At 39.7% G+C, this 20,303-nt stretch overlaps 1 protein-coding gene across 3 annotated transcripts in view; it reads right to left on the bottom strand.

Moving 5' to 3' along the window:
* LOC136878830 (metallo-beta-lactamase domain-containing protein 1) overlaps positions 1–20,303 on the bottom strand; it is a 67,708-nt gene that overhangs the window by 39,762 nt on the left and 7,643 nt on the right. For 2 of the 3 annotated variants that reach the window (XM_067152340.2, XM_067152341.2), the window contains exons 2-3: positions 16,086–16,340; positions 3,780–3,934 (exon numbers count right to left, since the gene is read on the bottom strand). In XM_067152340.2, coding sequence (XP_067008441.1) covers positions 3,780–3,934; positions 16,086–16,204 — 274 coding nt within the window. In that variant the 5' untranslated portion in view covers positions 16,205–16,340. The remainder of the gene's footprint in view (positions 1–3,779; positions 3,935–16,085; positions 16,341–20,303) is intronic. The other variant, XM_067152343.2, reaches the window with a different exon arrangement.

Below are 20,303 nucleotides of genomic sequence, written 5' to 3'. Positions count from 1 at the left end.
AAATAGACAGATCAAAACACTGTAGGACAAGCTTCTGGATTTATTGGATTAATGAATAATGCTGACTTCATTTTATATTGGCTGAATTTCTTGCATAGAGTGATGCCCCATTTTGATATACTGTTCTCCCAAATTCAGAGGCGTAATATTGACCCTGCCTTGGTATCTGAATTCCTAGCGAACTTTGCTTGTAACACCAGAAACATTCGCTCCAATTTAGAGGAAACTGATGACTACAAAGCTTCAGTTCCTCCTAAGCGGCAACGAACTTTCCAGCAACGAAAACGAATCGCTGCTTTGGAAACGTGTGATACTATTTTACTACATGCAGAAGAAAGATTTCGTTTCACAGGCCATTTACCATCTGCCAACCTTTTTCAGGTATCATGTTTTGGAGAATTTTGTACTCGCTTTTCGGATAAAGATTTCGCATCAACCATAAACACGTACCCAAAAGTGAACAAAGCCAGGCTCAGGACCGAACTTGAAGGGTTATATTCCAGGGTAGACGTGCGTGCGGCGCTATGGAAGACACGTTCAATGAATGCGTTAGGTTACTGAGCATCATTGTTACAATCCCGATGTCGACAGTGGAAAGTGAAAGGTGTCTCTCTACACTAAATCGAATAAAGACTTTCTTGAGGAATACGATGAGCCAAGAGAGACTAATGGCCCTGGCCATGCTTTCAATTGAAAATAAAATGGTACATTCGATTCCCGACTTCAACCAGCGAGTTATCGAATTATTTGCTCAAGCTAAGGATCGAAGAATGGACTTCATCTATAAATAAGAAGGTTAGTGTTTTCATTATTACTTGACTTGTAGGGGAACAGCTTATAAATGAAATGTGGATCAGCTTATCCCTGGCTATTTAGGTCAGTGAAATAACACTTGACCGGAAATGGAGAGGTCACGGGTTCGTGTCCCGGTTCCTTTGACCCCACCTTTCACTGTCTTTTTCCTTGGTGTTAATATCTAACTGGCACCAACTGTAAATGGGATAAGCTGATCTACAATTCAGTTGTTCGAGCATTTATTCACATGCGCATTAGTGTTATATTTTGCAACCGCTACCTTAAGTTTCTACTTGACTGCCCATATTATTTTATAAGTTGTGCCCCCCCGGATAATTTGGCCACGGGCCGCCACTGCGTATTTCCAGCTTGTGAACAAGTCAAAGTGCTGTCTGCGCACCGTGTTCAATGTGTTAAATGATGATATGTATTAACAGGAACACAAACACCCAGCCCACAAGCTAGGGGAATTAGCCAAATCCAGTTAAAGTCCCCCAACCCGGCCAGGAACCGAACCTGGAGCCCTCTGAACCGTTCGCCAGTATGCTGACCATTAAGCCAAAGAGCCAAACTTAAGAAGAGGACCCAATATGAGCTCTGTAACTCCCTATGAATTGCTCTACATTACAAATTCATATACCATTTTGCTATATTAAAGAAAAGATTTCATCTATTTTACAACCATCAAACATTGCAGTTACATTTCTGAACTTTCTACAAGTAAATCCAAATCATCATCACCAATTCCCATGTCCTGTGCAAATCTGACATTCCATCAGCAATACCACACACAGGTCCAGTTTCTTCAACGAATGTTAAGTGTTAACACAGTTGTTAAGGAGAATATAATAATAATAATAATAATAATAATTTTGTGTGGCTATTTCTAGCCGAGTGCAGCCCTTGTAAGGCAGACCCTCTGATGAGGGTGTGCGGCATCTGCCATGTATAGGTAACTGCGTGTTATTGTGGTGGAGGATAGTGTTATGTGTGGTGTGTGAGTTGCAGGGATGTTGGGGACAGCACAAACACCCAACCCCTGGACAAATGGAATTAGCCAATGAAGGTTAAAATCCCCGACCCAGCCGGGAATCGAACCCAGGACCCTCTGAACCGAAGGCCAGTACACTGACCATTCAGCTAACGAGTCGGACGTTAAGGAGACTTGACATATAATTTAACAAAATGGTCATCTCATCAAGAATTGTTAATAATAATTATAATGTTATTTGCTTTACGTCCCACTAACTACTTTTTAATGCCTTCAGAGATGCCGAGGTGCCGGAATTTAGTCCTGCAGGATTTCTTTTACGTGCCAGTAAATCTACCGATACGGGGCTGTCGTATTTGAGCACCTTCAAATACCACCGGACTGAGCCAGGATTGAACCTGCCAAGTTGGGGTTAGAAGGCCAGCGCCTTAACCGTCTGAGCCACTCAGCCCGGCATCATCAAGAATTGTTAACTCTAACAAAATGATAATACTTGTGTAAATTAACATGGAAGCAGACCTGTGTTAAACTGTTTAACAGCTGCTAAAATTTCAAAATGGAGGTATGTAGAAGATGTAAGTTTGAAGCTTTACTGCTGTATGAAGACTATTAACTGAAGAAGGCAATGGATGACCCATACTAGGAAAAAACGACTTTTTAGAGTTGTCAGAAGACAGATTTCTACAAAGATATCTAATTACCAAAGCCATAATGAACAAGGTACTAGAAGACATTGAAAATATTGAAACTTATCAGTGTCTCCAATGCAGCAGTTGCTTATAGTTCGGACCCTGTGTCCAATCGATTTCGGCGAGCATAATGTATCTGTTGGGGGACACTCAACAGTAACTCTTGTATAAGGGTTTAGGTCAATACCCTTTTGTTTTCAAAAAAGTTGAGGACCAATGTCATGAGGCAGGATCCGCTTTGGACCAAGTGGAGGTGACAGAACTCTAAAAGGTGAATACATTTTACTGAATCATGTCAGGTCCCCAACCTAATAATTTCCAAAGAATTTATGAATCCCCGCTTCCAATGCTACATGTATATAATAAATTGGAGAGTTGCAACTCAGTCAAGCGCAACAGTGGCTGAATGGCCACCATACTTGTCTACGAACTGCAACAACATGAGTTCAAGTCCCGCCGTAACTATATTTTTTTAATACAAATTAATTTATAATTTGAAGGAACATGAAGGTAAAAATGTGAATAAAAATATTAGGCAAACTGCAGTGAACTTTATTTTCTACCTCAAATTATATACACAGAGATCCAGCAGTAACTGTGAGAAGTTTAGGTCTAGGTACACTGAAGCTCGTTGAGGTCGGTTGACCGCGGGGTCTGGCCTCTCCTTGTTAGATATATGCTTGAGACACTTTTCATGTAATTGGAGGTGACTATGTTCACGAGTGCAAGACAAGAGAGTGTAGAATTCTGCAAAAAATTCCTGCTGCCAATGCAGCATTAACAAGGCATTACATTATTTTCCCTGCAATACGAGAATGCCTGAAAATCATTCAAGACATATCAATTATCACATTTTCCCAGTGATGTAGCAGCCACAGATTGCACTCATAAGAACAGGCTATATCGAATGTTGTGATATAACAGTCCGTTCTTTCACTTTTTAAGCACACTCGCATACTTTCAAATTAAAATTAAAACAACATTTGTCTCGCATTCGTCATAATAACGCTTCTGTTGCCTCTTACTTGATATGTTTACGTCTTAGCGGTCTCCGCTAACCATAACCTATAATAATGTCAACCATGTGCGATAAAGTACTATTTCAACACACCACTAGGAGCGCTTTATGTAAAGAAACAAAAGATGCTCACTGCCAAACGTGTTCAGAAATCTCATGTAAATGTGTTTGTTAAACAGGGTGCTTTTAACCAAACTGTTAAATTAACAACAATTGTTAATTAATATTTGTTAAGTAAAATTTAACACAGAGTTGGAGAAACAGGGCCATAAAGTGCTACACTTACCATCAATGATACGTTGCTTATCCCACGGTGTCATGGTATCCACAATGATCTTTTTCCTTCCCTTGATAAGTGTACATGTACAGTTGGCCTTCATTCCTTCATCTGTCATTTTAGAATATCCATCATACAGCACATGAACCGAGTAACCCATTATCCTAGAAACAAACAAAAATGCCAACTACATGAAAAAATAGCTCATTCACAAGGGTACAAATTTACTGAAAGTAGTCAATAACTGTATCAGCTGTCAACATGTCTTGCACAGATATTCTGTAAACCAGGTCTAGCCCAATAGTGCTCCTTGGGTACACTCCTGTCTTGTGTACCAAGGTTGTAGGGAGAGGAGGAGGCCATTACAACAGGAGAACAGTCGCCTTGCCAACTGGTCTGTTTTGAAAGAGGTTTTAAGACCCTGAAGGGCTAAAGACTGACTTTGACTTATTTATCAAACCTTTCTTGCTTTTGGCTGAGAATGTTCCTTGTTACTTCAAGCTTGAGCTAACAGATCTGCAGTGCAACACTCGTCTCAAGGATGTATTTCTGCAATCCTGAAATGTGCACGATTTTTATAAACTACTTCCTCAACTGCACAAGGCAGGCTGCCAAAGTTTTTTTAGTGTTGACATCTATGAAACTGACCACATGCTGTTTTAATGGGACGCACAACTCCATGCCACTGACTGCATCGTGAGCCCTTGTTCAAAAAATATAATACACTCTACAGTCCAAATGTAAATAAACTAACACATCCCATCTCAGGTCAGTGTTCTTTGTTTTGCAGTGTGTTGTTATAAAATACACAATATATTTATCATCATATTATGTTTGAAGGCTGAGAAAGTGGACTTTGCTTCATCGGTCTGATTTCACCACAAATTCACCTTTCACTCACCTCGGCCAGCTGCAACTGTCAGCACACTTCCATCCTTCTCACAATCTTTCACCAAACATCACAGAGATGGGGGACAGACGGAGCACTGCCAGGGCATGGTCGCGCTACAGGGGCGCAAGTCTTAATATTTGCTGCTATAAACCAACAGAAATGCTCCATAGAAGATCATAAATATTTGATTAGCAGTGTCGAGGAGAATGAAACAAGCTGTCAATTCTGGCTAGTCTTTAATAATAAAATTAATAATAATATTTTTAATGTGGGAATGTGGGAAATCTTTCATGCAACACTTGTGAGGGTCCACACTCCAGAAGTATGTGAGATTCCCACGACGTATATCTCCGTCCCGGAACCATTCTCGCATTATTTCAGGTCGGTGTCGTGCTTGTATTTTCTCAGTTTCTTCTTCCTTTATTGCCATTCATGAGCATTCAAATCCCTCTTTTTCTGATGCATGATGCCTTCTACATGCACTGCCACCTGATCCCAAGGTTCTTGGTTCTGTAGCATCACCTGCACAATAGTTTCTGGCATCAATTCTCCTTGCTCAGCTTCTAAACAGCTTCTCTGTGTTGACCAATGATAACATAGTGCATCTATCCTTTGCTGGTATTTTTCAAACTTCAGAGATTCAGCCCAGACTTCAGCACCATATAGAAGCATCGAGTGAACTATCAACATCAGAAATCGTCGTTTGCTAGACTTTGGAGCTTTAACGTTAATCATTAATGTACTCAGTGCAATCGTTTTTACCACCTTATCTGTCACTCGTTTGATATGATTACAAAATGTAAGTTTGGCATCAAGTGTCACACTGAGGTACTTCGTACTTCTAGGTGTTTCGATTACTGTTTGTCCAATATACATTGGAAAAACGGTCATGATCCTTTTTCTTGTCAAGATAACTATTTCTGTTTTATGATCTGCCAGTTGTCATCTATGATTCACCATCCAATCTTTCACCTGTCACATCACTTGATTTAGCTTAAACTGAGCCAGCTCCTAATTTCGAGCTACTATCAAAACAGCTACATCATCAGCATAGTCAACTAGAGTCGTGTCTTCCGGTATCTCTAACCTCAACAATCCATCATACACCACATTCCACAGATTTGGGCCAAGGATGGACCCTTGTGCTGAACCAGCTGTGAGCTGTTTCACTCTCTGCCTATCTTCTGTGTGATATACTAGAGTACGATCTTTCAAATAATTTCTCATTATGCGCATGAGATACTCTGGTAGTTTGAAAGTTTCTTGAAGTGCTTCCAACATGCATTCCACCTTACCGAGTTGAAAGCGTTCTTAACATCCAGAGTCACAAGAAGTGTCGCTAGTTTCCGAGAATGATGATTACAAATTTGTGCACTTTTTGCTGTATTCCCACACTGCATCGATTGTCAAATGTCCTTGTCGAAAACCATGTTGACGATCAGAGAGGTCCCCAGCTAGTTGAACTGCTGAAAGTATTCTTGGCTCAAGAAGTTTCTCTAATACTTTCCCAGCAGCATCAAGCATACATAAAGGCCTATAGTCCCAGATTTCCCTTTGATTATAAAATCTAGACAAGCCGTTTTCCAGTGAACATTAAACACCCCCGATAGCAGGCAGCTATTGTACATTTTCAGCAGCAGATGTGGGCAGAAATCTGCTATCAGCTTTAGTATCTCTGCTGGAATACCATCTGGTCCTGGTGCCTTTTTATTTCTAAGGGAACTAATCGCTCTTGTCAATTCTTCTGGTGTTAAAAAAAATTTATAATAATAATAACAATAATAATAATAATAATAATAATTTCAATTTGATTGGTTTCACATCCTAGTAACTACTGGTTTTCAGAGATGTCAAGGTCCTGGAAATTAGTCCTGCAGGAGTTCTTTACGTGACAATAAATTTATCAAAATGAGGCTGGCGTATTTCAGCACCTTCCAATGTGAACTTGAAGGCCAGTGCTCTAGTATCTGAGCAACTGGGAGTCCAGCTGAACCATTTTTTCCAGCCGCTTTTCTAGTTTTCAACTTTTGTATCTTATTGTATGTCATTGTTATCATATGTAAATTTTATTACTTCTTTGGCCTTAGTCTCTTCCTCTATCTCGACATTATCCTTGTAACCAACAATCTTTACATACTGCTGACTGAATACTTCTGCCTTTTGAAGATCCTCACATACACACTCCCCTTGTTCATTAATTATTCCTGGAATGTCCTTCTTGGAACCTGTTTCTGCCTTAAACTACCTATACATACCCTTCCATTTTTCACTAAAATTCGTATGACTGCCAATTATGCTTGCCATCATGTTATCCTTAGCTGCCTTCTTTGCTAGATTCAATTTTCTAGTAAGTTCCTTCAACTTCTCCTTACTTCCACAGCCATTTCTAACTCTATTTCTTTCCAGTCTGCACCTCCTTCTTAGTCTCTTTATTTCTCTATTATAATAAGGTGGGTCTTTACCATTCCCTACCACCCTTAAAGGTACAAACCTGTTTTCGCATTCCTCAACAATTTCTTTAAACCCACCCCAGAGTCTGTTTACATTTTTATTTACCGTTTTCCACCGATCATAGTTAATTTTTAGAAACTGCGTCATGCCTGCTTTATCAGCCATATAGTACTGCCTAACAGTCCTACTTTTAAGACCTTCCTTTCTATCACATTTATTTTTAACTACCACAAAAACAGCTTCATGATCACTAATACCATCTATTACTTCAGTTTCCCTATAGAGCTCATCTGGTTTTATCAGCACGACATCCAGGATATTTTTCCCTTTGGTTGGTTCCATCACTTTCTGAATCAGCTGTCCTTCCCATATTAACTTATTTGCCATTTGTTGGTCGTGCTTCCTGTCGTTCGCATTTCCTTCCCAATTTACATCTGGCAAATTCAGATCTTCCGCTACAATCACATTTCTTTCCACGTCGTTTCCCACATAGCTGATTATCCTATCAAATAATTCCGAATCCGCGTCAGTGCTACCCTTTCCCGATCTGTACACTCCAAATATATCAAGTTGCCTATTATCTTTAGAAATGAGCCTTACACCTAGAATTTCATGTATCTCATCTTTAACTTTTTCGTAGCTTACAAATTCTTCTTTCACCAGAATGAACACTCCCCCTCCCACCATTCCTATCCTATCTCTATACGATACACACTCCAGTGCCGTGAGAAAATTTCTGCATCCATTATATCATTTCTCAGCCATGATTCAACTCCTATTACAATATCTGGTAAATATATATCTATTAAATTACTTAATTCTATTCCTTTCTTTACAATACTTCTACAGTTCAACACTAACAATTTTATATCATCCCTACTTGATTTTCAGTTCCCTGTTCCCTTATCACCGCTCCCTAGGCCATCCCGTTTCCCTGAATGTACCTCCATATTACCCTTCCAAACAAATTTCCTAACTTATACGTACCACTGCGGTTTAAATGAAGGCCATCCGAGCGCAGATCCCTATCTCCTACCCACCCATTAGGATCTAGAAATTTCACTCCCAGTTTCCCACATACCCACTCCATAGTCTCATTTAAATCCCCAATCACCCTCCAGTCAGTATCCCTCCTACACAATAATCCACTAATAACAATCTCCGCTTTCTTAAACTTCACCCGTGCTGCATTTACCAGATCCCACACATCTCCAACTATGTTGGTACTTTTATCAGCTTGCCTTACGTTGTTGGTACCAACGTGAAACACTACCACCTTCTCCTTCCCCTCCTCCCTCTCTTCTACTTTCCTCAACATCTGCCTCAACCTAATTCCTGGATAACATTCTACCCGGGTTCCCTTTCCTCCACACACTTTCCCCACGTGTCTAACGATGGAATCCCACATGACCAGAGCCTGAACCCTACCCACCTCATTTGATCCCCTCCCCTCCTGGGCAGCCCTGTCTTTCCTGATAGCTGCAGAAGCTACTTCCTCCTCCCTTTTCTCCTTCCCATGACCCTGTTCCACCTGTCTTTTCCTATCCTCTACTCTACATTTCCCTTTCCTACCTTTTCCCTTCCTCCTACTTCCACGCATCTCAGCAACAGTTCCCTGTCCCTCATCTTCCCTCTGTTGTTCTACCTGGAGTGACTCGTACCGATTTCGCACAGACACCTGTCCTGATCAGAGCATGATAAAATAAAATGAGTGTGTGTATAACAGGATAAACGTGACTTTAAATATGGTTCCTCGATTAGTCCAGTCAACAGTCTCATAGAACAACAGATAGGACCAGGCATTCGTTTCTCTCTACATTTGTACACGTATTTGTTTTCCATATGCACAAATCTAGTCAGTAACAGCTAAATTAAATTAAATAATGGACAGGAACACGAATTAAGTCTTACAGACAGAGACAGGAACATAAATAAGAACAAATAAGGAAGATCTAAATGCACAAATTGGAATGGAAAGACAAGGAAAGGAAGATGTTGTAGGGCCCTTTGAATATGGAATGTAAATCCAGAAGGTAAGTTGTTGGTGGATTTTTGCATGAGGAACAAAATGATTGTTGGAAACACCTGGTTTAGGAAGAACAGTCAGAAGATTACAAGGTATGGTTGGGGAGACAGATGAACAAAGACCATAACTGATTATATAATCATAGAGAAAGAACACCAGAAGAACCTTTTAGATGTTACAGCCATGCACAAAGAAGCCTTTGGTGGAGATCATAGAGTTGTGATAGGAAAATTGAAAGTGGGAATGACTGAAAAACCCCCATTAAAAAGGGAGAAAAGAATTAAAGTATGCAAGTTGAAGGAGAAAAACATACAAGAAGAATTTCAAAGGGAAATAATACCCTTGGCACCCAGGATGGAGGTGGGGAATATTGAAGATGAATGGAAAAGATTTAAGGAAGCACTGGTTGGATGTGCAGAAAAGGCATGTAGTAGAACATCAGGAAATGCGAAAGACAAAGAGACACACTGGTGGAATGATAGGGTAAAGTTTAAAGTGAAGGAAAAGAAAATGGCATGGAAAGCATGGAAAACATCAAAGACTGAAGAAAATATGTGGAGGCAAAGAATTTGGCCAAGAAAGTAGTGGAGGAAGAAAAGAGGAAAATCTGGGCCTTATTCACACAGAAATTGAGATAGCCTATGGTATGCAGGGCAGCAAGAAATTACTGTACGGTACCTTAAAAAACAAAAACAGGGATCAAGTAAACACCAGATTTGTGAAGGATGAAGGTGGAATAATAATAACAAAGCCAGAAGAAATAAGATATAGATGGAGTGAGTATTTTCAGAAGTTGCTGAACATAAGGACTAATGACAGACATTCAATGGACAACCAGGAAAGGCAATTAGTTGAAGAAGAAATGGATAAAGAAATTCCAATGAATGAAATTAAAATGGCAGTAAAAAAGGTGAAGAACGGAAAAACTGCTGGAATAGATGAATTTTAGTGGACATGACAAAGGCAGCTGGAGCTGTAGGCCTGCAGTGGACATATTGGGTTCTCAGGAATGTCTGGGAGAATGAGGAGGTCCCTGAGGATTAGCAAAAAGGAATAATCATCCCAATTTTCAAGAAAGGTGATAAGAAAGTTTTGAAGAACTATAGGGGAATTACTCTAATATCCCAGATAATGGAGAGGATACTGGAAAGTAGAATAAGGTTGAGGATTTAGAATCAGATACAGGAAAATCAGTTTGGTTTCAGAAGTGGAAGGTCAACAATAGAGTCCATTTTCATTATGAGACAACTAATGGATAAGCAATGGGAATACGGGAATAATACGGTGATGACATTCATTGACACTGAAAAGGCATATGACAGTGTCCCCAGGACTAAAGTTTGGGACAGTCTGGTCCAAAAAGGAATTGGACAGGGATTAATAAAAATGATCATGGCAATGTACAAGGAATGTCGTAGTTGCATGCAAACACAAAGTTGGCAGGACAAGTTGGTTCAAAATAACTAGTGCGCTGAGACAGGGAAGTGTTCTATCACCAATCCTGTTTACAATAGTAATGGATGACATCATGAGAACAGCAAAAGCAGCATAGCAGGAAGAGAAATGAACATGTTATTTCCAGATGATATTGTGATTTGGGGAGAAGACGACAGGAAGGTTCAAGAACAGTTGGATGTGGTGAATGGGAAGATCGAAGAATGTGGACTAAATATAAGTGTAGAAAAGAGTAAAATTCTTGTTATGACTAGAGGGGAGAAAGAAGGGAAAAGTCAGATTAGACTTGCAGACAAACCCCTGGAATTAGTGGAAATGTTCAAATACCTGGAGAGTGAATTAACTGAGAATGCTAGACTGGATGCTGAGATTAGTAAGATGATTCAAGCCGGAAGTTGTTTCTATCATAGTGTAAGAAACATGTTATGGGACAAAGATGTGCCAACGGAAGCAAAGGAAACTACTGTATGTACAAGATGTATTACGTACGCATAACAGCTTATGGAGGAGGAACTTGGACAATGACAAAAGAGGATGAGAGTCGAATACAGGCAGCCAAAATGAAGTTCTTGAGGAGTATGATACAGAAGAGTAGAAGAGACAAAATAAGGAATGAGAAAATCTGGGAAGAAATTGGAGTGGAGAAAATGAATGATAGAATAGGGAAGAGCCGATTAAGATGGTTTGGGCACATAAAGCGAATGAGTGACGAAAGAATGCCAAAAAAGGTGATGGAAATGCAAATGCAAGGAAGGAGAGGCCGTGGACGACCACGACCGAGATGGAAGGATACAATCCAACGCAGTATTATGGAAAGAAACCTGGTCTGGGACACAGTGTTGGAGGAGGAGTGATGGAAAGACTGAAGAAAGTGGAGAGGAACCATATTTGCCCCTGCCTGGCTACAGCTGGATAAAGGGAAATGATAATGACGATGATGAAGTAATAAACACAATGAAAAGTCAGTATGGGAAGAAGGAGCAATAAAAATGGAGACAAACAAGAAAACACAAAAAGAGAAGGGCGATCTCCACATCTTCATACGCTGCCATCTCGACCTCGACAGGATAGGTTCTGGCTTTATCACACTTATTTCTTCTCAGCTCCCAATGAGCTCATTTCTATTTCCCAGCTTCATCAGGAGAGCAGGCATGACTACACCCAGACAAACAATCTTGACAGATCCTTCTATATACATCTTGATAGCCTGTCTGGGTAGCTCAGATGGTAGAAAGCTGGCCTTCTGAGCTCAAGTTGGCGGGTTTCAACCTACTCCAATACATCAGTCTTGTGTTGGTAGGTTTACCAGCACGTAAAAACTCCTGTGGTACTGAATGGCGGAACTTCAACGTCTCTGAAGACCATAAAAGCAGTTAGTGGGATGAAGAACTAAAAACATAAATATTATTATAATTTAATCACAAGATGCAGAAAAGGCATATTTAACAAACATTGAAAAATATGTTTTGTGCCTTAATCAATAGCTGAAAGGTAGGGCCACATTCAGAGCAGAAAGTACAAACAACATTCTCTACGTTATTGCAACTGCATCTTGACAGAGTAACCATATTAGAATGACATGTTGCAGAATGTTCATCATCATGTCAGACCTTAATGTTCGCACAAGATGTTGGTATGAGATTTTTTCTCCGCACTCTTGTTTTACTAACACAATCAATGGTAAAGATTGAAGAAGAGTGAAAGGTGGTGAAAGGAGATATATATATATATTTTTTTTGCTATTTGCTTTATATCGCACCGACACAGATAGGTCTTACGGCGAGGATGGGCTATGAAAAGCCTAGGAGTGGGAAGGAAGCGGACGTGGCCGTAATTAAGGTACAGCCCCAGCATTTGCCTGGAGTGAAAATGGGAAACCACAGAAAACCATCTTCAGGGCTGCTGGCAGTGGGGTTCGAACCCACTATCTCCCGGATGCAAGCTCACAGCTGTGCGACCCTAAACACACCGCCAACTCACCCTGTATGTGGTGAAAGGAAAGGCAATGTGAAGAATAACAGAAGATTAACAATCAAGAAGGAAAGAATTACAGGAGAAGTATATTTATTGGATAGGAAATGAAGTAGCAGCAAGAAAGACAGGAGACGATTGTTGAAGATATAACCTTGAATTTCAAACTCATTATTATTATTTTTTTTTGCTATTGGCTTTACGTCGCACCGACACAGATATGTCTTATGGCGACGATGGGTCAGGAAAGGGCAAGGACTGGGAAGGGAGCGGTCGTGGCCTTAATTAAGGTACAGCCCGAGCATTTGCCTGGTGTGAAAATGGGAAACCACGGAAAACCATCTTCAGGGCTGCCGACAGTGGGGTTCGAACCTACTATTTCCCGAATACTGTATACTGGCCACACATAAGCGACTGCAGCTTTCGAGCTCGGTACTCATTATTTTGGATTACATACTAACATACAGAATATTGGATGACTCTGATAATTATTTCTAGATTTTCTCTACAGATACCGACTTACATGCTTTGCAAAAGCTTCAGACGATCAGCTTCAACGCAGAGTAGGCTACTTGTTGTTGTTCATAAATAGTAAATAACAACAAAAATATAATAATGATGATTTACAGGATTATTACTAAATTGTTGGAAAGTGTAAATAATGTAATGAATGGTGGTCTACAGGCTTATAAATACTACACTAGAACTATGCTTAAAACTAATAGCTAGTTACTACTAGTGAAGTAAACAGTTAAGTGACTTACCAAAGTTAAGAAGAAATTACTTAATCTAAAAAATAACAGCTAACATTAGAGAATATAAAGAATGAAATTAGGACTACAAAAGAAATAAAAAATTAAACTAAAAAAAGGAGAAACTTGTCTATGTGCAATTTATAGGCTATACGACATGCAGAGAGATATAACTTATTGGACTCGCAAGCCTGCAAACACCTACAGGCGTGTATTTCTTCTAAAGCAAGAAATGCCCTAATGCTTGGGTAAGACTGAAATTCCTTTCAATTTGATAATTATTAATGTAGATATGTAACGATCCTGCCCTGCCCATAACTAACTCCCAAGGACATGCAGCTCCCTCTGTATGAATGATGTACTGACGATGGCTTCCTCCCAGGAAAAAAAAAAAAAAAAAAAAAAAAAAAAAATTCCGGAGGTAAAATAGTCCCCCTATTCGGATCTCCATGTGGGGACTACACGAGAAGGGGCAATCATCAGGAAGATGGATACTGACATTCTACGAGGCGGAGCGTGGAATGTTAGAAGTTTGAATTGCTGTGGTAGGTTAGAGAATCTGAAAAGGGAGATGGATAGACTAAAATTAGATGTAGTTGGTATAAGTGAAGTACGTTGGCAGGAAGTTCATGATTTTTGGTCAGGTGACTGCAGAATTATCAACACAAAGTCAAACAGGGGAAATGCAAGAGTTGGTTCAATAATAAGAAAATAGGGCGGCACAGTGAAAGGATTATTCTTGTCAAGATAGACACCAAACCAATGCCCACCACAATAGTGCAGGTCTATATGCCTACTGGTTCAGCGGATGATGAAATAGAACGGTGACTAGAAGCTAATTGTGATGGGAGACTGGAATGCAGTGGTAGGCCAAGGAAGAGAAGGCAATACAGTAGGAGAATTCGGATTGGGACAAAGGAATGAAAGAGGAAGTCGGCTAATTGAATTCTGCACCGATCATAATTTAGTCCTTACTAATACTTGGTTCAACACCACAAACGATGGCTGAATACGTGGATGAGACCTGGAGACACTGGAAGGTATCAAACAGGCATCATTATGATTAGGCAGAGATTCCAAAACCAGGTGTTGGATTGCAAAACTTTCCCAAGAGCAGACACGGACTCTGATCACAACTTGTTGGTCATGAAATATCTCTGCAAAACACAAAGAATTTCACCTTACTTTCTTGACACGGCATAAGCCCAAAAGCCTATATCATGTCTATAAGTATGTAGTTGTTTTGCTGGAATTCATTACACAAAAGCGTGCAAGATTTTCAGCCACCAATATTGTTCAGTGGCGGATCATACACTTGTGAGGTTTCTGCCTAACATGGCTGACAAAAAAATAAGTTCAAAACAATAAATCACTACTTTCCAACACAAGGACATTCTTTCTTACCCTGTGACAGGGATTTTTGGCTAAACAAACCGTATATAATAATAATAATAATAATAATAATAATAATAATAATAATAATAATAATAATAATAATAATAATAATAATAATAATAATAATAATAATAGTATGGACTTCAGCTACTGTCTGCAGGCATATTAATTTGATGCCATCTGGCTGCTCATTTGTCAGTTTTGATGTTCCATTTTACTGTAGGTCTACTAGATGGCAGAGTAAACCGAATCTTTCTTGGGTGTCTATGGCTCAGTTTTAATGAATTTTGTTGGGCAAGCATCAAATGTGTCACCATAGATCTTTTAGGCCTATATACCGACATCATACGACATAGTGTTGAATGGACTTTCTGCCCTTCAAAAATCTGACTACATCTGCCAGGTTTCAACCCGCTATCTTGGGATCCGGAGGCTGACACTCTACCACTGATCCACAGAGTCAGCTTGTGATAGAATACAATGGGAGAATACTGCAAACTCACGAGGAAGAAATTATGGCATTCAAAAAATGATGGCCTGGGCAGTATAAAAAGGTCTGTCTGTCAAAGGAGACTGCCAGAAGAGGCATTCCTGAGAAAAATAAGCGTACTTTCAACTATCCAAAATGAAATACATTTAATACAAATCAGATATGAAAGGGAAGGTTGTTGGTGCTGAGTATATTGATGGATTAATCAAACACACATTCAGAATTAAATGTTACAATGATCCTCCAAGTCCACCCCTGGGTAAGCACATACCACTGGTGCTGTCCCAATACACACACAAAAAAAAATCCAACATCTGCAGAAACTTGCACAATATGTTCCTGCAAGATACAGGGGCTTCTACAACATTCTATTAAACTCGTGAACAACGCTGAGGAAAATGGGGTTGAATGAAGGACAAGACACTGATTACTTACTTTCCTGAAGCTCCTTCAAAAACTCTATAGTAGCGTTATATTATTATGTTTTGTCAATTTATATTATGTGTTCTGTAGTTATATTTATTGGAGATTGTGATGTTAAGCTAATGAACAGTTGCTGTTGGTTTCAATTCCTTATCTCTAACTGAATGTTAGAAAAAGTACTACTTTGCAGAAAGGTCATATGTACTAAACACTACATTGATCATAATTAAGTTGTCTTAGTACACTATCTGTACTCTTTTTGCTTTCAGTTCTATTTAAAAAGGCACTTTGAACACCCGAACAAAGTTAAACATGAATATGGAAATGGAAACAACTTACAAAGTTTTTTGTTTCTCCTGAAAATTTTATCATTTGTTAGATATGCCCTTTCTGCATCTTGTTGATTCATTTATATATCTTGATAAGCACTTTCTTTATTCCATCCATTTATTATACTGACCCAGTTGGGTTCCTTTTCTTCCTTTTGTGTTTGTTCGGTGTTGCTGGTATTTTACCATTTGTATTCATCTGTATCTTTCTGCCTCTTCCTTTTTCCTGTGTTAGTCTGGCTTTCTTCATACACCACACTTCCCCACATCAAAACTGAAGATCAGTAAAGATGGCTCCTCAATGAGTGATCTCGCCTGCCCTCCTGACGTAGCTGTGAAGCGGAAGTGAGCTCATTGGGGGCTGGGAAGGAATGGATGTAGAAGAACTGGAATTAACAAGGAGAGAGCCAATCTATTAGATGATTTGGAGAATGTCCTTGTCCCAGTGTTCTCCCTAGGACCTTTTTAATGGGCACACTGCTCTGCAGTATTTACAGACCACCCAGCTAACATAACCTAGATATGTGGTTACATAATATTAATCAATCATGGAAAGAGTACGAGGAAAAAGTAATTGGGCTGATTTACAATTACCTAAGAAATATTTTACTTAATTACAATTACTTTCTTTTAAGAAGAAGCAGTAAAATTACAATTACAGTACAATTACTTTACAGAACACTAGTCTTTAAAGGAAATCATCTCTTGTTCGTAAAAGGCTGTAAGAATACCAAAGTTAGTAAGGAAAAGATATTATTCACTTTGTGTGGTTTCTTTTTAGCACAGAGACATTAAGTGGCTGTCATCACTAGATGAGACTAAACATGATGGTTTGGAACTTTCAAAATTACCTTTTCCCATCATTTTTATTTTAGTTAAGGACTTGAAGTATTTCAAATAATTTACCACTTACTTTACAACTAGAATAATATGTTTTTAAAATTCTCATCACTACGTCTCAACCTCTTCGGGGGGAGGAGGTACATCTTTGCATTTAATGAAAAGACGTCCTACAGGAGCACCTGAATGAATACAGTGTTTAATTTTAAGAACATCGTTGGGATAAGTATGATGTCTTTGGAAGTACTGGAAAGGTAAGAATGTACCTCATCCAGAACTGGAAAAGCTACTGGTTCTGCTGTAGTAGAATGGAAAAATTGGGTGTTCCAAATTAAAATGTAAATACTGTAAAACTGTTTTGAAAAATGATAAATCGTCATTATTGTCAGCATAAATGCATCAATTACATCAGAGTTTAAATGTTTAGCTTGACTATCACATAGTATCGTCCATGAGTGGAGCATGGAGTAGCACGGAATCACGCGCGAGCACTCGATTCCACGTGGCGTCACAAACACATATGGCACTCCACAGCAACTGAGTGGTAAGCCCCAGTATTACTTGATTATGAATGAGCAGAACAACAATACTCTGTTATGTCTTGTTTGCGATAACACAAATAGTTCAAATTTGCAGTTAATGTTTACCTGTCTGATATTATTGTAAATGCTCCAAGGGGAATAAATTTAAGTTTTATCATAATTTTTGACATAGTATTCTCTGTCTGGCTACTCATTCCTGCCACCTGGCTGACAAAACTTTCTGGGGTGAACAATGCTGTCCTTTTCTCCTCTTTCCATTGCTCTTTCTTCTGATGCTGACGTGTCATGTTAAAGGAAGATGCTCTGTTGTTCTTAGCAGCTTACTGAGGTCTCCAGACAATGCTAGCAACTGCTGAAATAAACATAGGTAGTAACGTGAAGTTCATTCATTAACTTCATTATAAGGGGTTAGACTTTGTTTTGATGTGTGTGTGTGTGTGTGTGTGTGCGTGCGTGCGCGCGCGCAATAAGCATTCAATTATAAATTTCAGTATAATACCGTAGCGAAGCACGGGTATCTTGCTAGTTTTATATATATATAGATGATATGAGTAAAGGAGTGGAATCAGAGGTAAGGCTTTTTCCGGATGATGTTATTCTCTATAGAGTAATAAATAATGTACAAGATTGTGAGCAACTGCAACGTGACCTCGAAAATGTTGTGAGATGGACAGCAGGCAATGGTATGTTGATAAACGGGGTTAAAAGTCAGGTTGTGAGTTTCACAAATAGGAAAAGTCACCTCAGTTTTAATTACTGCATTAATGGGGTGAAAGTTCCTTTTGGGGATCATTGTAAGTATCTAGGTGTTAATATAAGGAAAGATCTTCATTGGGGTAATCACATAAATGGGATTGTAAATAAAGGGTACAGATCTCTGCACATGGTTATGAGGGTGTTTAGGGGTTGTAGTAAGGATGTAAAGGAGAGGGCATATAAGTCTCTGGTAAGACCCCAACTAGAGTATGGTTCCAGTGTATGGGACCCTCACCAGGATTACCTGATTCAAGAACTGGAAAAAATCCAAAGAAAAGCAGCTCGATTTGTTCTGGGTGATTTCCGACAAAAGAGTAGCGTTACAAAAATGTTGCAAATTTTGGGCTGGGAAGAATTGAAAGAGAGAAGGAGAGCTGCTCGACTAAGTGGTAAGCTTCAAATGGTGAGCAACATTTCCATCATCATCCTCACATTCATATGTAATTTTAATACAATCAGGTACCTTATTAATTACCTTTCAGATTGAGATTAAGGCTGAAGATGCCCTTAATTGAAGGGCGAAACATGTCCCTATAATTTTATTCAAGATTTAATTTCTTAATGGTTCATGTATGTGGGTTACTGCAGTCACGTCCTAGTTCGTGAACCATGGGCAACGGCTGAGTGGCCTAGTAAGTGGTCCTGAGAGTCGGGATACCGGTTGCTATGGAATGGGAGTGGGCATCTCGGACATATTCTGAGTCGTGGCCCTCCTTGTGCTCAGGCGGCTAGGACTACACAATTCACCGGTGGTCCATAACCCGTTAGAGGAGAGATCCTCACTTGGACTATGTGCAAGTAGGGCAGCATCCTGCTTCATGAATTTACCGAGCTCAGAACGCTTTAAGCAAGCCTCGGACCTATGGGAGTAATGGAGTCCCACTCCCATTTGACAGGCGAGGGACTCCTTGGAAACAACTTGGCGAACAAAATGGAATTCAATGGGGAGCTATCAATATTAATGGGGCTTATGGAAGAAAGAAGGTAGAACTGGCTGAGTCAGCAAAGAGGATGCATCTGGATGTGCTAGGAGTAAGTGATATTCGGGTAAGGGGAGATAACGAGGAAGAGATAGGAGATTATAAAGTGTACTTGACGGCTGTTAGAAAGGGAAGGGCTGAGTCTGGGGTAGGGCTCTTTATCAGGAATACCATTGCACGCAACATAGTTTCTGTTAGGCACGTAAGTGAGCGAATGATGTGGGTAGATTTGTCAGTGGGAGGAATTAGGACAAGAATTGTGTCCGTGTATCCACCATGTGAGGGTGCAGATGAGGATGAAGTTGACAAGTTTTATGAAGCAATGAGTGACATCGTGGTCAGGGTCAACAGCAAGGATAGAATAGTGCTAATGGGCGATTTCAATGCGAGAGTTGGGAATAGAACTAAAGAATACGAAAAAGTGATTGGTAAATGTGGGGAAGATATGGAAGCTAATGGGAATGGGAAGCGTTTGCTGGACTTCTGTGCTAGTATGGGTTTAGCTGTTACGAATACATTCTTCAAGCATAAGGCTATTCACCGCTACACATGGGAGGCTAGGGGTACCAGATCCATAATAGACTATATCTTAACAGACTTTGAATTCAGGAAATCTTTTAGGAATGTATTAGTTTTTCGGGGATTTTTCGATGATACAGACCATTATCTGATCTGTAGTGAACTAAGTATCTCTAGGCCTAGGGTAGAGAAAGTGAAATCTGTCTGCAAACGGATAAGGGTAGAAAATCTCCAGGACGAGGAAATTAGACAGAAGTACATGGATATGATTAGTGAAAAGTTTCGAACAGTGGACAGTAAGCAGGTTCAGGATATAGAAAGTGAATGGGTGGCATACAGGGATGCTGTAGTAGAAACAGCAAGGGAATGCCTAGGAACAACTGGGTGTAAAGATGGGAAAAGGCGAACATCTTGCTGGAATGAAGAAGACAGAGCAGCCTGTAAACGTAAAAAGAAGGCTTATCAGAAATGGCTCCAAACAAGGGCTGAGGCAGACAGGGATTTGTACGTAGATGAAAGAAACAGAGCAAAACAAATAGTTGTTGAATCCAGAAAGAAGTCATGGGAAGATTTTGGTAATAACCTGGAAAGGCTAGGTCAAGCAGCAGGGAAACCTTTCTGGACAGTAATAAAGAATCTTAGGAAGGGAGGGAAAAAGGAAATGAACAGTGTTTTGAGTAATTCAGGTGAACTCATAACAGATCTCAGGGAA

Source organism: Anabrus simplex, chromosome 8, assembly GCF_040414725.1.
Source record: "Anabrus simplex isolate iqAnaSimp1 chromosome 8, ASM4041472v1, whole genome shotgun sequence".
Taxonomy (NCBI): domain Eukaryota; kingdom Metazoa; phylum Arthropoda; class Insecta; order Orthoptera; family Tettigoniidae; genus Anabrus; species Anabrus simplex.
The sequence above is the reverse complement of the archived record's forward strand: the minus strand, read 5'-3'. Positions and strand labels throughout refer to the sequence as shown.